Source organism: Schistocerca americana, chromosome 4 (assembly GCF_021461395.2).
Source record: "Schistocerca americana isolate TAMUIC-IGC-003095 chromosome 4, iqSchAmer2.1, whole genome shotgun sequence".
Lineage (NCBI taxonomy): Eukaryota > Metazoa > Arthropoda > Insecta > Orthoptera > Acrididae > Schistocerca > Schistocerca americana.
This window is the reverse complement of record NC_060122.1, coordinates 726,251,839-726,269,088: the sequence shown is the minus strand read 5'-3', so window position 1 is coordinate 726,269,088 and position 17,250 is coordinate 726,251,839. Positions and strand designations below refer to the sequence as shown.

At 40.2% G+C, this 17,250-nt stretch overlaps 2 protein-coding genes across 2 annotated transcripts in view; one reads left to right on the top strand and one right to left on the bottom strand.

Moving 5' to 3' along the window:
• The window catches only part of LOC124613745, a 220,269-nt gene extending 216,872 nt beyond the window's left edge, over positions 1 to 3,397 (top strand). Inside the window, exon 15 of the mRNA XM_047142462.1 lies at positions 1,611 to 3,397. Coding sequence (XP_046998418.1) covers positions 1,611 to 1,871 — 261 coding nt within the window. The 3' untranslated portion in view covers positions 1,872 to 3,397. The remainder of the gene's footprint in view (positions 1 to 1,610) is intronic.
• The window catches only part of LOC124612895 (tetratricopeptide repeat protein 30A), a 161,263-nt gene that overhangs the window by 4,005 nt on the left and 140,008 nt on the right, over positions 1 to 17,250 (bottom strand). The window lies entirely within an intron of this gene.

Sequence of the window (17,250 nt, the reverse complement as noted above, 5' to 3'; positions counted from 1 at the left end):
AGGAGACCAGACAGCAAGGTCATCGGTCTCATCGGATTTGGGGAGGAAGTCGGCCATGCCCTTTCAAAGGAACAATCCCAGCAATTGCCTGGAGCGACTTAGGGAAATCACGGAAACCCTAAATCAGGATGCCTGGACGCGGGATTGAACCTTCCTCCTCCCGATTTTCCAGCCTACATAAATCCTTGTAGCCCACGTCTTACGACATCATTATCCAGCTGATATATTAAAACCTGCATTTTGACAGTACACTAGACTCTTGCTAAACTGGCCATTCCTCGCACATATGGGTGCCGGATTAGCGGAAGTGTCGGATAGTTGAATGTGAGTCCAGTGTGCTAAGTACTGCACCACCTCGCTCAGTTTTTAAATTATTATTAAAATCCCTACTGTAAAAACAGACAGGACACACACAAAAAAGAACCATAAGATGAGCTAGAATAATGTTTGAGTCATTAAACTATGGGAACTACAACTTTTTATAAAACTACTAACAGCAGTGGTTGTTGCCTTATTTTGTAGTGTAATCTTCTTGCTTAGCAATATAAACAAACTTCTGATCCACAAGCTTGCAGGTGTTTTTAAAATATGTTTGGTGTGACTCATAACCATCTATGCACCACCTCCATGGCATCATCGTCTGGAAATGCTTGACCTTCCAGTTATTCTAACAAGTAAAAATCTGATGGCACCAAATCCTCATTGTTTGCAGGATATTTAAACACCTTCAGTTTCTTAGTATGTGTAGATAAGAGGGCATGCATTCACTTAAAGTAATATTTACTATGCATACCATGTTTTTATTCCTTTTTATAATCCAGCTCTTTAACAGAAACATACAGTTTAAGACACCAGGCAGTTTTCAGCAATTATGTAACATTTACATAATTCTGGCTGTTCTAAAATAGTTTAGTTTTTCTGAAAGTAGACAAGGCAACTAGTAGACATAGTGCTCAGCAGTTATCAGACTATTCACCCTTAACTCCAGGTGTTCTGCATTTCATGCAAAGTTTTTTCAGATCGTGGATGAAAGTAATTTTCAGCACAGCCTGCCTGCATTATCACTATTCTGAATTACACTGTGTCTTTTTCTTTCTTCCTTATATACAATATAATCAATTTATGTTCTTTATCATGTTCATCCACTTGTAGTTTATAGATTATTATTACTGTTGTTTTTACTACTACTACTACCACTATCACTGTTGTTGTTGTTGTTACACTGTGTTACTGCTTCCTCCTCTACTACCCATTTCCATAGATATTAATTAATGGGGCAAATTACAATTACCTTCCCACTGGCCATCCAGTTATCTAGTTTCCATTCTTGATGTGTCCTCAGTCATCACCCTTTTTTGTCTGCATCTTTACTTATTAAGCTGAAATATCAGTTTGTCTCTACACTCTGGTTATTTTTTTAAATAAATGTTGCCCTTTACTGTTCCATATGGACTTTGACTATTTCTTTGTGTTCTTCCTCTCTTTGTCTCGGGCAACTACATTACACCCTTTCAGCCACCTACAGTGTCCTCTGTAAACCTCCTTTTTCATTTTTCAATAAGGTGCCTGTTCAGTTGCATTACTGATCTTCTGGTACATATTTTTTACAGAAAATTCTAGAAAGCAAGAGGGATAAATTAATTGAACAACTCGAAGAAGCGAAGAAATTAAAGGAAAGCATCGATCGAAGAAGTGTTAGTGTAGCAAACATACTGAACAAGTACTTTAATCCTGAAGAGTATGCTGACTATGATCACTTCATCAACATGAAAGCTAAATTGATCATGGATTCAAAGGAGATAGCTGACAAAATAAAGTTAGGTGAAGAACAGCTAGCTGCTCTACGGGAAACACTTTCAACACCTGAGTGAAATGTGGGTGCTGCTAAACATGGATGAACATTATTTTAACTAATTTGCTACCAGGAAAAGTAAACTGGTAGTGGATGCCCTAGTCTTTTTGAATTCCTGTGCTTTTTTGTTTTCTAGAGTATGCTGTAATATATAGGCTTTGCTTAAATTTATAAAATCACTTTATAATTCTGCCCAAAGGACTGTTAAATCTTATGGTGATGCCAAGGTGCTTAAAATGTAGACTAAAGTTACAGGGGTCAAATAAGAAAAGGAATGTGAAAATCACATTGCACTATGTCTTTCATGACTTCTGTAAAACATTTGGATACAAAGATGGAGTTCGACAATGTTGCAGATATAACTTGAACTCCACCTTTGGCAAAAATGAATTGAGTGTATATGTTGTTAAGTAACTTTCATAATAGGAGGAAGTATGAACACTGGAGTTAGGTAAGGCAAAAATACTCTCCTACTGTGTCGTCAGAAATACATCGATACAGTGTGGAGCTGTGTACTTAATTATCATGTAACCTCTTGGCATTTGGGAAACTAATGTTGTAGATCTCTGTAGCAACCAGGTCATCAAATCGGTGTTAGCAGTGAAACTACATGACACAGGGAGTCTGTAAGAATCAAATCCACCAAATGTCAAAGATGGTTGCTGGCTTGCTTTCAGCATAAGTGATATTTCTCAAAGTATGAATATGGACAAGTTCATAAGAAGTTTAAAATAACCTTCCTGAAGATTAAAAGAAAGTCAGACTTATATTCTACAATCAGTGTACATACAGAGCCTTGTAACAAAACAAAGCTTGTAGATGTAAGATGACTGTAAACAGCTGATAATGGCTCTCTTAAAGATTAGAAAAAAAAGAACCAAATGTCTTGCCTGAAAGATTTTTGAAGTCTTATTGGTTCTGAATGATTTTGTGATACACTATATACTTAAGAGTTTCTTACACAGCATGAAGTATCTTTTGATGACTTGTCTCACCAGTCTGTTCTGTGCAGTAGAGCACAGAATGAATAATCTGATTCTTCAGCCTTTGTAGATAGACACATTATGGACTCTAAAGTTACGTGAAATAAACCATAAATGCTGCTAGAAATGTGAAGTTCATGCTGTGTAAAGAACTGTTTTCTTTCCTGTTGTAATTCTTAGCTGGAAAAGAATTCCTTATGTGTGAGGAGTGCCTTAGTCTTAAATAAAAAAAAGCTGCTGAACTCTCCCATGCTGTGATGAAATATATTTACATCCAATTTTATAGATGTGCATCAGATGAGTTTGGCAGTGAACATGCCATACACATAACATATGAAAGCTGTAAAAAAGATTGTGTCTGTGTATGAAAGTGTGACTGAATGTGATGTAAGACTGAAATTGTTTTAGAATCACTTGAAGATGAGATAGAAGACTCATCCTGTAATAAAGAAATTCTACATAAAATATAATCTTTCTGAAAGAATGTTTTATAGTTATTTACACTATGTACAGAATGGTGCTTCGGATGTTTTCGTTACAATAAATCACATGTTGGTAATTTTTTTTTTTTAAATCTGGGCGTTAAAGTTCTTTAACAAAGCTAGGCATGTATAAAAATTCAACACTGTCCTTGCTTTAACAGCTAATAATTCCTTCACTGGGTATTGGAGAGGAATAGGTTGGAGAAGGCTACAAAGTAAGGGAAAGTCACGTTGCTGTCTCCCCTTGTCCTCAAGGTAAGTACTGGCTAACAATTATGTCTCATAAGTGTATAACGTTTTATCACCTGTCATCTACATCATTTGGCTTGTGCCATGAGTGGGTTTACTGTGGTGTTTTAACAGGACAGTGTTACTTTCCTGAGAGTCTATAAGAATTACAATGACATCACTATCTGAAAATACTTACAGAAACATTTCTTTTGCTAGATGACATTACATATTCAAACATTGGAATACAAAGGGTTAGAAAAGGACATTACTGTCAGCACCGGTTTATGTTATACAAAAGGTTTAGTCTCGAGAAACTCAATGAAAATGAAAGAAAAGGCAACTTTAACTATTTGAAACTGTTATTATCTACAAGAAAATGGATGTTAATCATATGTTCAACAAAAGATACTACTAGAATTGTAATCCTATTGGAATGCATTTCTATTTTTAATCTGTGGGAGACACACTCACCTTCCTACATATCTCACAGATAAAGTAGAAATTATATTATAGTTGCAATCACAAATTATGTGGGACACTTGAGGCTGAAGATATAGACATGACAAAAAAAAAAAACAGATACATTATATAGTTCTACAAGGAAGCTACATACCTGCTCTTCACAAACTTTTGTAGTGTCTAAATCAAAGAACACAGCAGTTCACACTATAAAGGGCTTGGAAAAAAGAAAAAAAGTCTTAGTAATTAGACTAGAATATATAAAATTTTGCTATGTAATGTGACATTTGATTTTGGAGCATATACTGTACTCAAACATTATGAATCACCTTGAAGAAAATGACTTATTGATACATAACCAACACGGATTCAGAAAATAACGTTCTAGTGCAACACAGCTAGCTCTTTATTCCCATGAAGTAATGAGTGCTGTCAACAAGGATCTCGGATCGATTCCATATTCCTAGATTTCCAGAAGGCTTTTGATACCATTCCTCCCAAGCGACTATTAATCAAATTGCATGCATATGGAGTATCGTCTCAGTTGTGTGACTGGATTCGTGATTTCCTCTCAGAGAGGTCACAGTTCATAGTGATAGACAGTAAATCATGGAGTAGAACAGAAGTGATATCTGGCGTTCCGCAAGGTAGTGACGTAGGCCCTCTGCTGTTCCTGATTTATATAAATGATCTGCGTGATAATCTGAGCAGCCCCCTTAGATTGTTTGCAGATGACGCTGTAATTTACCGTCTAGTAAAATCATCAGACGATCAATTCCAGTTACAAAATGATCTAGAGGGAGTTTCTGTATGGTGCAAAAAGTGGCAATTGGCATTAAACAAAGAAAAGTGCGAGGTTATCCACATGGGCACTAAAAGAAGTCAGATAAATTTTGGGTATACAATAAATCTCACAAATCTAAGGGCTGTCAGTTCGACTAAATACCTAAGAATAACAATTACGAGCAACCTAAATTGGAAAGGCACATAGATAATATTGTGGGGAAGGCAAAAAAACGACTGCGATTTGTTGGCAAAACACTTAGAAGGTGCAACAAACCCACTAAAGAGACAGCCTACCTTACACTTGTCCATTCTGCTGGAATATTGCTGCACGGTAGGGGATCCTTACCAGGTAGGATTGATGGAGGACATCGAATAAGTGCAAAGAAGGGCAGCTCTTTTCGTGTTATCGTGCAATAGGGGTGAGTGTGTCACTGATACGATACGTGAGTTGGGGTTGCAGTCACTGAAACAAAGGTGGTTTTCTTTGCGGCGGGATCTATTTACAAAATTTCAATCAACAACTTTCTCTTCCGAATGCAAAGATATTTTGTTGACACCCACCTACATAGGGAGAAATGATCATTGTAATAAAATAAGAGAAATCAGAACTCGAACGGAAAGATTTAGGTGTTCCTTTTTCCCACGCGCCATTTGAGAGTGGAATGGTAGAGTAGTTGTATGAAAATGGTCCGATGAACCCTCTTCCAGGCACTTAAGTATGAATAGTAGAGTAATGATGTAGATTTAGATATTTAATTCCTTTGGATTTATATTGTAAATTCTGTACTGATTTGCTGTATTGCCTCTTTTGAAGTTGAATAGGGCAGGAAAGGAAAAAAATTCTGTTTGTGTAATCTCTATTTCCAGAAGTCGTCATAATGTGGTTGCTGATTCTGTTCATTACTCAGATAATCAGTGATACTGTTTAATCTAGCATTCAGCTACTCTGTGAATGGTTGGTTTTTCTGGCCTCAGCTAAGCTGAAATTAAACAATTTCATGGATACTTTCAGTTAATCAGAGTAAAATATCTTTCAGCCACAATTCATTACTAGCTCACTCCATACTTTGAAATGTGAAATACTGTTTCAGAAATACAAAATGTGAAATACAATTTTGGAAATACAAAATTGGTGAAGTATTTTAAAATCAGAGATTCCCTTCTTACTTCTCACAGATTAAATACTTCTTTCAATGTATGCTGTCAGTTGATTGGAGCTTGTGCATGGATACATTTGAAAATAAACTACTTAATGTATACTTCAGAATATATAATTAACTCAGTGATTACTTTTATCTTCACAAAGACTTCAGCTGGGTTAATTTATCGACAGAGAATACAATATGTCAATGCAGTAAAAACTTTGTCTCGTAATAAAATAGAAGTTAACCTGGCTGTGGCCAGAAAGACTGTTTTAAAGCCATTAACAACATTCAACACAATTTTACAACAGTAATTGTTTTCATTACGCAATCATAATCGCTGCAGGAGTTGTTGTCGACGGCCAACTACCAGGTGAGTACTTGACGTAAAATTCCCATGCCACACAGAGAACAGCCTTCGACACTTGCCCATTCTCCATGACATACATATAACAAAAGAAACACACACTTTGTCGCTGTTCTTTAAATAACTATTATGATTAAAAATCATTAACTTCATTGTATAACATACTATGTGTTGTACTTTACCACACATCATGTAAGTGGCATGGACGTCAGTGGTATAGCACAAATTCTATATCGCTAAATCTACCAACAGCCTCTTGAATTATTGACTGTCATATCCATGGTGATGGATGTTTCATCGTCAGACCAGGTGTCGCCACAGCATCAGATGTGAGGCTGGCAGTGGCCTCATGACAGTTGACATGTTAATGGCACACAAATGAAAGAGGTATAGGATGCTTGCTCTCTCTCTCTCTCTCTCTCTCTCTCTCTCTCTCTCTCTTTTTTTTTTTTTCAGAGAAAGTTTGGAGATGCAGAAGAGAAACACTTGCATAACGGCATCATAAAGTTCATCCATAGAATATGCTGTCTTCCAAATTGCCTCTTTGGTTCTTCATTGTTGATCCCCTTATTGTTTGGCTTTGGAGTTGTGTGTGACCTTCCAACTTATTCAACGAACAGTCCCATTTCCTCCATCCCTCTGGTCTACATTGCTGAAGAAAACAACCTATGGTCTCAAAAGCTGGCATTTGTATTTGTGCCTGTTTACAACCATATGGTAAATAGAAGTCTTTTTCTCATAATTTTTTATTTCAGAAAGTATAATTGGATATTCATGATTGAAAAAATGTTCTGTAAATGATTTTCGTTGCTAGAGTTCTGAGAAATGATTGCAAGATATAATGAAGAGAATTACGTGAAACAGTGAACACATAGGGTGACAATTACTGAAATGAAGTGTAGGAAATAAAATCATCGTAACTTATAAACAATTTAATTAGCATGTTCAAACTGCACTTCTGGCCATGGGGCATGATGGGAATTAGTATAGTTTGGTTTAGCAACAAAGCCCACTTTTACTTGGATGGGTTCGTCAGTAAGCAAAATTGGCGCATTTGGCATACTGAGAATCTGTATTTTGCAATCCAAAAGTCTCTTCACCCTCAACGGGTGACTATGTGGTGTGCAATGGCCAGTCACAGAATAATTGGTGTGATATTCGTCGATGGCACGGTGACTACCGAATGGTATGTGAGGGTTTTGGAAGATGATTTCATCCCCATTATCCAAAGTGACCACCATTTCAACAAGATGTGATTCATGTAAGATGGAGCTCAACCCCATCAAAGCAGGAGAGTATTTGATGTCCTGGAGGAGCATTTCTGGGACCACATTCTGGCTCTGGGGTACCCAGAGGCCATTGGCATGGGCCCTCGATTGGCCGCCATATTCTCCGAATCGGAACACATGTGACTCCTTTTTTTGGGGCTATATTAAAGACAAGGTGTATAGCAATAACCCCAAAACCATTTGCTGAGCTGAAAACAGCCATTCAGGATGTCATCTATAGCATCGATGTACTGTTGCTTCAGTGGGTCATGCAGAATTTCACTATTCATCTGCGCCCCATCATCGCCAATGATGGCAGGCATATTGGATGTGTCATAATCTAAATCTGAATATCTGTAGTGGCATTTACATGTTGAGTAAAGTGTGTTCGCCATGGTTTGTGACTAAAGTATGTTCTTCCACCCCCCCCCCCCCCCCCCCCCCCAATATCATTCAATAATTGTAACCCTGTAAATCAGCATTTCATCTGCATTTATTCAGTCATCCATTCACATATTGTTTTATGTAAATCCCATTATGAAGAACAAGAAGTACCGTTCTACACTAACTAGCAGAATAAATCGTGGCAAGCCATGTCTGTAAAATGTACAGGACCCACCACCCTCTAAAACCTAAATGTTTCAGAGGCCAATAAAATGGAGAGTAATTTATCCTAAAATAGGAAATAGTTCTTAAACAGTTTTTAATGAACATTTTTGAAAATCATAAGTACTAAATGATGTCCATTTTTGCCAATGCACATTTTCAAATGACTTCTGAAGGCTCTCATTCCCTGAGCTGTCACATCTCGCAGAATAGCTGCTGTCTTTTCATGAATAACAGTCTTGAGGCTGTACATCGTGTATGGGCCAAAGTGTGTAAATCTGATCTTTAAATTGCACCAACAGAAGAAAAATTAGGACGTGAGGTTGGAGGAACAAGCAGTCCAACCAATATCAGTGTGTAATGAGAAGTTTTCCTTGTAAGAAGATTTTTAGCATTGCATTGCATGATTACATTATTGAAACCACACATTCAGATTGTGCAGTTTACATTATGGATGGTAAGGCAACATAACATTTGGGCAGTACTGTAACTGTATATATATAAAATGTAAAGAAACATTCCACATGGGAAAAATATATTAAAAACAAAGATTCCATGACTTACCAAACGGGAAAGCGCTGGTAGATAGGCACAATAAAAAAAAACATACAAACACACACACAAAATTTCAAGCTTTCGCAACCAACAGTTGCTTCGTCAGGAAAGAGGGATATGTGTGTGTGTGTGCGTGAGTGTATACCTGTCCTTTTTTCCACCTAAGGTAAGTCTTTCCGCTCCCGGGATTAGAATGACTCCTTACCCTCTCCCTTAAAACCCACATCCTTTCGTCCTTCCCTCTTTCCTAACGAAGCAACCGTTGGTTGCGAAAGCTTGAAATCTTGTGTGTGTGTGTGTGTGTGTGTGTGTGTGTGTGTGTGTGTGTTTTTTTATTGTGTCTATCTACCAGCGCTTTCCCGTTTGGTAAGTCATGGAATCTTTGTTTTTAATATATTTTTCCCATGTGGAATGTTTCTCTCTCTCGTGCTGGCAGGTCGATAGACACAAAAACAAACACAAACATACACACAAAATTCAAGCTTTCGCAACAAACTGTTGCCTCATCAGGAAAGAGGGAAGGAGAGGGAAAGATGAAAGGATGTGGGTTTTAAGGGAGAGGGTAAGGAGTCATTCCAATCCCGGGAGTGGAAAGACTTACCTTAGGGGGAAAAGAGGACGGGTATACACTCGCTCGCGCGCGCGCGCGCACACACACACACACACACACACACACACACACACACACACACACACACACACACATATATATCCATCCACACGTATACAGACACAAGCAGACATATTTAAAGACCAAATATGTCTGCTTGTGTGTGCATCTCTGGCTGCAACCCTTCTTTCCATCAGTCCCTATACCAGTTCCAAACTGAACGATCCATTGCTCTCACCCACCTAATCCTTCACCTACACATCAACTCAGCCAATGAACACACCCGTCAACTCCTATCCTTAATAAAAGTCCTCAATCTTTCCTCTCCCACATCCACACCGGCTGTTCAGAGCATCCTCCTACAGGCCAACTGCAAATTAGAACCGCATGCCACCCTCCACCTTAAAAAACTATCCAATCTCCTGGTTTCCCACCTCCAGAAAGGCAACTCACTCACCCTTCACAACCTTTCCAGCAAACCTCAACCTCCTCTCATTGCACACAAACCCAGTCTCTCCCATCTACTCAATCTCCCACTTCCAGCTCCACTCCCTCCAAAACCTCAAAATTCCAAATCAACACAATCTGGAACCACAACACCCTAGTTCAGTAGTTAACCTTTCCTCCAAACCTCTCTCCCAATCCGAAACCTCTGTCCTATCCAAAGGCCTCACCTTCAGCCCCACTCCCAGATTCAACCAAACAGCCCTCGTCAAAGATTTACTGTCCTACTCTCGTTAGTCCCCCTTAAACATCCCAACAACCACCACCACCACCACCACCACCACCACCACCACCACCACCTCCTACACTCGTACTCTCTGCTGGAAATATCACTTTGCCACGAAGAAAAATGATCCTAATCCTTCTCCTAATGATCCAACTCCCCAAGACACTATCCAAATTGAACCCTGCCTGGAACAGTTCCGTCCTCCGTCACAGCGGGACCCACCTCCTCTTCCTCAAAATCACTCCCTCCAAACCTTCCAGGAATTTCTGACTTCCAGCCTTGCCTCTCAATCCTTCATAAAAAACCTTAATCCTACTCCCAACATCACCACTGCTGAAGCCCAAGCTATCCGTGATCTGAAGGCTGACCGTTCCGTCGTCATTCTTCTGGCGGACAAGGGTTCCACGACAGTGGTACTTGATGGTCGGGAGTATGTGGCTGAGGGACTGCGTCAGCTTTCAGACAACACTACTTACAAAGTTTGCCAAGGTAATCCCATTCCTGATGTCCAGGCGGAGCTTCAAGGAATCCTCAGAACCTTAGGCCCCCTACAAAACCTTTCACCTGACTCCATCAACCTCCTGACCCCACCAACACCCCGCACCCCTACCTTCTACCTTCTTCCTAAAATTCACAAACCCAATCATCCCGGCCGTCCCATTGTAGCTGGTTACCAAGCCCCCACGGAACGTATCTCTGCCTACGTAGATCAACACCTTCAACCCATTACATGCAGTTTCCCATCCTTCATCAAAGACACCAACCACTTTCTCGAATGCCTGGAATCCTTAACCAGTCTGTTACCCCCCGAAACCATCCTTGTAACAACTGATGCCACTTCCTTATACACAAATATTCCGCACATCCAGGGCCTCGCTGCTATGGAGCACTTCCTTTCACGCCGATCACCTGCCACCCTACCTAAAACCTCTTTCCTCATTACCTTAGCCAGCTTCATCCTGACCCACAACTTCTTCACTTTCGAAGGCCAGACATACCAACAATTAAAGGGAACAGCCATGGGTACCAGGATGCCCCCTCGTACGCCAACCTATTCATGGATCACTTAGAGTAAGCCTTCTTGGTTACCCAGGCCCGCCAACCCAAAGTTTGGTACAGAATTATTGACGACGTTTTCATGATCTGGACTCACAGTGAAGAAGAACTCCAGAATTTCCTCTCCAACCTCAACTCCTTTGGTTCCATCAGTTTCACCTGGTCCTACACCAAATCCCATGCCACTTTCCTTGACGTTGACCTCCACCTGTCCAATGGCCAGCTTCACATGTCCGTCCACATCAAACCCACCAACAAGCAACAGTACCTCAATTATGACAGCTGCCACCCATTCCACATCAAACGGGCCCTTCCCTACAGCCTAGGTCTTCGTGGCAAATGAATCTGCTCCAGTCCGGAATCCCTGAACCATTACACCAACAACCTGAAAACAGCTTTCGCATCCCGCAACTACCCTCCCGACCTGGTACAGAAGCAAATAACCAGAGCCACTTCCTCATCTCTTCAAACCCAGAACCTCCCACAGAAGAACCCCAAAAGTGCCCCACTTGTGACAGGATACTTTCCGGGACTGGATCAGACTCTGAATGTGGCTCTCCAGCAGGGATACGACTTCCTCAAATCCTGCCCTGAAATGAGATCCATCCTTCATGAAATCCTCCCCACTCCACCAAGAGTGTCTTTCCGCCGTCCACCTAAACTTCGTAACCTCTTAGTTCATCCCTATGAAGTCCCCAAACCACCTTCCCTACCCTCTGGCTCCTACCCTTGTAACCCTGTCCCATGCACCCTCCCACCACCACCACCTACTCCAGTCCTGTAACCCGGAAGGTTTACACGATCAAAGGCAGAGCCACGTGTGAAAGCACCCACGTGATTTACCAACTGACCTACCTACACTGCGAAGCTTTCTATGTGGGAATGACCAGCAACAAACTGCCCATTCGCATGAATGGACACAGGCAGACGGTGTTTGTTGGTAATGAGGATCAACCTGTGGCTAAACATGCCTTGGTGCACGGCCAGCACATCTTGGCACAGTGTTACACTGTCCAGGTTATCTGGATACTTCCCACTAACACCAACCTGTCAGAACTCCGGAGATGGGAATTTGCCCTTCAGCATATCCTCTCTTCTCGTTATCCACCAGGCCTCAATCTCCGCTAATTTCTAATTTCAATTTGCCGCCGCTCATACCTCACCTGTCTTTCTACAACATCTTTGCCTCTGTACTTCCACCTCGACTGACATCTCTGCCCAAACTCTTTGCCTTTATAAATGTCTTCTTGTGTCTGTGTATGTGTGGATGGATATGTGTGTGTGTGCGCGAGTGTATACCTGTCCTTTTTTTCCCCTAAGGTAAGTCTTTCCGCTCTCGGGATTGGAATGACTCCTTACCCTCTCCCTTAAAATCCACATCCTTTCGTCTTTCCCTCTCCTTCCCTCTTTCCTGACGAAGCAACCGTTGGTTGCGAAAGCTTGAATTTTGTGTGTATGTTTGTGTGTCTATCGACCTGCCAACACTTTTGTTTGGTAAGTCACATCATCTTTGTTTTTATATAAAATCAGATGCAGCATGTTTCCTTGGCTAAATATTTTGGGAACAAAATAGGCAGTATCACAGAATAATTAGTCTCAAGCACTTTTATGTTGCATGAGTGATGTTATTCAGTGCTGAACCTGTTGTTCAGAAATTCTCTTGTAATCTTTGAGTTTTCTTAGCGTGACTGAGTAATTTTGTGCTTCTGGGTGTTCAGTTGAGTTGTCGTTTGCTCTTTATGTACAATATTTTGATGACAGTGCCAGTCATTTTTTTCAGCTGGCCCGACTTATCATGTTTTGTGTACTTGCTGCCTGGACTCCAAGCTGACTGTGGACTATTGTTGGTCTCACACTGCTGTTTATAGCTGAGTTTGATGCCAGGCACCCACTATGCCCTTTGCTTGTTTTTCCCTTTATCTTCTTAGCCTGCACAGACATTACATGAAACACACATTCTCTCAGCATTTATCAGCTCTGGGGAATGTGATACCCAGATAGATCTTAAGGGGAGACTGTACCATTTATACCTACAATGTTAATTTTGTCAATTTTAGGTACATTTATCTTGTGACTGGTTCATGATAATGTTATATAATTTTAATGGCTGGTGCAGGAAGAGTCTCTCTCCATTGACCTATTTTTGTAGATAAGTTGCCTGCATAATTTATTTTATAGAGAATTTTTTGCAAGTTGTAAATTTTTTTCAACATATTTAAGCTTTATTAATTCATAATTTCTACAATACTAAACTGAACTTCTTTTAAAAATGCATCATTGATGTTCAACTCAGTTTCTGTAAGTTGTGTAGGTTTCACTGTTTTATCATGGTAAGTTCCTGAAAAAATGTACCTAATCACTGTTGTTGTTGTTGTTGTTGTTGTTGTTGTGGTCTTCAGTCGTGAGACTGGTTTGATGCAGCTCTCCATGCTAATCTATCCTGTGCAAGCTCCTTCATCTCCCAGTACCCACTGCAACCTACATCCTTCTGAATCTGCTTAGTGTATTCATCTCATGGTCTCCCTCTACGATTTGTACCCTCCACGCTGCCCTCCAATGCTAAATTTGTGATCCCTTTATGCCTCAGGACATGTACTACCAATCGATCCCTTCTTCTAGTCAAGTTGTGCCACAAACTTCTCTTCTCCCCAATCCTATTCAATACCTCCTCATTAGTTACGTGATCTACCCACCTTATCTTCAGCATTCTTCTGTAGCACCACATTTTGAAAGCTTCTATTCTCTTCTTGTCCAAACTAGTTATCGTCCATGTTTCACTTCCATACATGGCTACACTCCATACAAATACTTTCAGAAACGACTTCCTGACACTTAAATCTATACTTGATGTTAACAAATTTCTCTGCTTCAGAAACGATTTCCTTGCCATTGCCAGTCTACATTTTATATCCTCTCTACTTCAACCATCATCAGTTATTTTACTCCCTAAATAGCAAAACTCCTTTACTACTTTAAGTGTCTCATTTCCTAATCTAATTCCCTCAGCATCACTCGATTTAATTTGACTACATTCCATTATCCTCGTTTTGCTTTTGTTGATGTTCATCTTATATCCTCCTTTCAAGACACTGTCCATTCCGTTCAACTGCCCTTCCAAGTCCTTTGCTGTCTCTGAGAGAATTACAATGTCATTGGCGAACCTCAAAGTTTTTACTTCTTCTCCATGAATTTTAATACCTACTCCAAATTTTTCTATTGTTTCCTTTACTGCTTGCTCAATATACAGATTGAATAACAACGGGGAGAGGCTACAACCCTGTCTCACTCCTTTCCCAACCACTGCTTTCCTTTCATACCCCTTGACTCTTATAACTGCCATCTGATTTCTGTACAAATTGTAAATAGCCTTTTGCTCCCTGTATTTTATACCTGCCACCTTCAGAATTTGAAAGAGAGTATTCCAGTTAACACTGTTAAAAGCTTTCTCTAAGTCTACAAATGCTAGAAACATAGGTTTGCCTTTTCTTAATGTTTCTTCTAAGATAAGTCGTAAGGTTAGTATTGCCTCACGAGTTCCAATATTTCTACGGAATCCAAACTGATCTTCCCCGAGGTCCGCTTCTACCAGTTTTTCCATTCGTCTGTAAAGAATTCGCGTTAGTATTTTGCAGCTGTGACTTATTAAACTGATAGTTCGGTAATTTTCACATCTGTCAATACCTGCTTTCTTTGGGATTGGAATTATTATATTCTTCTTGAAGTCTGAGGGTATTTCGCCTGTCTCATACATCTTGCTCACCAGATGGTAGAGTTTTGTCAGGACTGGCTCTCCCAAGGCTATCAGTAGTTCTAATGGAATGTTGTCTACTCCTGGGGCCTTGTTTCGACTCAGGTCTTTCAGTGCTCTGTCAAACTCTTCACGCAGTATCTTATCTCCCATTTCGTCTTCATCTACATCCTCTTCCATTTCCATAATATTGTCCTGAAGTACATCGCCCTCGTATAAACCCTCTATATACTCCTTCCACCTTTCTGCCTTCCCTTCTTTGCTTAGAACTGGTTTGCCATCTGAGCTCTTGATATTCATACAAGTGGTTCTCTTCTCTCCAAAGGTCTCTTTAATTTTCCTGTAGGCAGTATCAATCTTACCCCGAGTGAGATAAGCCTCTACAGCCTTACATTAGTCCTCTAGCCATCCCTGCTTAGCCATTTTGCTTTTCCTGTCGATCTCATTTTTGAGACGTTTGTATTCCTTTTTGCCTGCTTCATTTACTGCATTTTTATATTTTCTCCTTTCATCAAGTAAATTCAATATTTCTTCTGTTACCCAAGGATTTCTATTAGCCCTCGCCTTTTTACCTACTTGATCGTCTGCTGCCTTCACTACTTCATCTCTCATAGCTACCCATTCTTCTTCTACTGTATTTCTTTCCCCCATTCCTGTCAATTGTTCCCTTATGCTCTCCCTGAAACTCTCTACAACCTCTGGTTCTTTCAGTTTATCCAGGTCCCATCTCCTTAGATTCCCACCTTTTTGCAGTTTCTTCAGTTTCAATCTGCAGTTCATAACCAATAGATTGTGGTCAGAATCCACACCTGCCCCTGGAAATGTCTTACAATTTAAAACCTGGTTCCTAAATCTCTGTCTTACCATTATATAATCTATCTGATACCTTTTAGTATCTCCAGGATTCTTCCAGGAATACAACCTTCTTTTATGATTCTTGAACCAAGTGTTAGCTATGATTAAGTTATGCTATGTGCAAAATTCTACAAGGCGGCTTCCTCTTCCATTTCTTCCCCCCAATCCATATTCACCTACTATGTTTCCTTCTCTCCCTTTTCCTACTGACGAATTCCAGTCACCTATGACTATTAAATTTTCGTCTCCCTTCACTACCTGAATAATTTCTTTTATCTTGTCATACATTTCATCTATTTCTTCATCATCTGCAGAGCTAGTTGGCATATAAACTTGTACTACTGTAGTAGGCATGGGCTTTGTGTCTATCTTGGCCACAATAATGCGTTCACTATGCTGTTTGTAGTAGCTAACCCGCACTCCTATTTTTTTATTCATTATTAAACCTACTCCTGCATTACCCCTATTTGATTTTGTATTTATAACCCTGTAATCACCTGACGAAAAGTCTTGTTCCTCCTGCCACCGAACTTCACTAATTCCTACTATATCTAACTTTAACCTATCCATTTTCCTTTTTAAATTTTCTAACCTACCTGCCCGATTAAGAGATCTGACATTCCACGCTCTGATCCATAGAACGCCAGTTTTCTTTCTCCTGATAAGGACATCCTCCTGAGTAGTCCCCGCCCGGAGATCCGAATGGGGGACTATTTAACCTCCGGAATATTTTACCCAAGAGGACGCCATCATCATTTAATCATACAGTAAAGCTGCATGTCCTCGGGGAAAAATTATGGCTGTAGTTTCCCCTTGCTTTCAGCCGTTCGCAGTACCAGCACAGCAAGGCCGTTTTGGTTAATGTTACAAGGCCAGATCAGTCAATCATCAAGACTGTTGCCCCTGCAACTACTGAAAAGGCTGCTGCCCCTCTTCAGGAACCACATGTTTGTCTGGCCTCTCAACAGATACCCCTCCGTTGTGGTTGCACCTACGGTACGGCCATCTGTACCACTGAGGCATGCAAGCCTCCCCACCAACGGCAAGGTCCATGGTTCATGGTTAATCACTAAAAAAATAAAATCTCAAGAATCCAGCTTTAAAGATGAACATCGTTTGTTACTGACCTTAGAACATCCCTGTACCATATCCTGGGTCATCTGCATTTTCTTCATCCTCCATAGCTCTCTTAGCATTCCATGAGTGCATTCTTGCCTTCGTAGCTACCATAGTCATTTCATAATCTGCTTTCTTCACACAGAGCATCCAATTCAGAACATGCCATCACCGTATTTTCCCCAGGTTGTATGCCTAACTTTTGAAACAGCCTAACTGTCCCCACATTGCCATCATTAAATGAAAGAACTGCATCATAAACACCCAAATTCAGTGTACCTTTACCTACAAATACTGTTTTAGGAATTCAAGACCATATGGTACTGTTAAATGATTCATTTGGGTTCTGGAAGGACAAAGAACAAGTGAATGTAGTGCATAAATAGGGCAGCCAATTGTGAGCA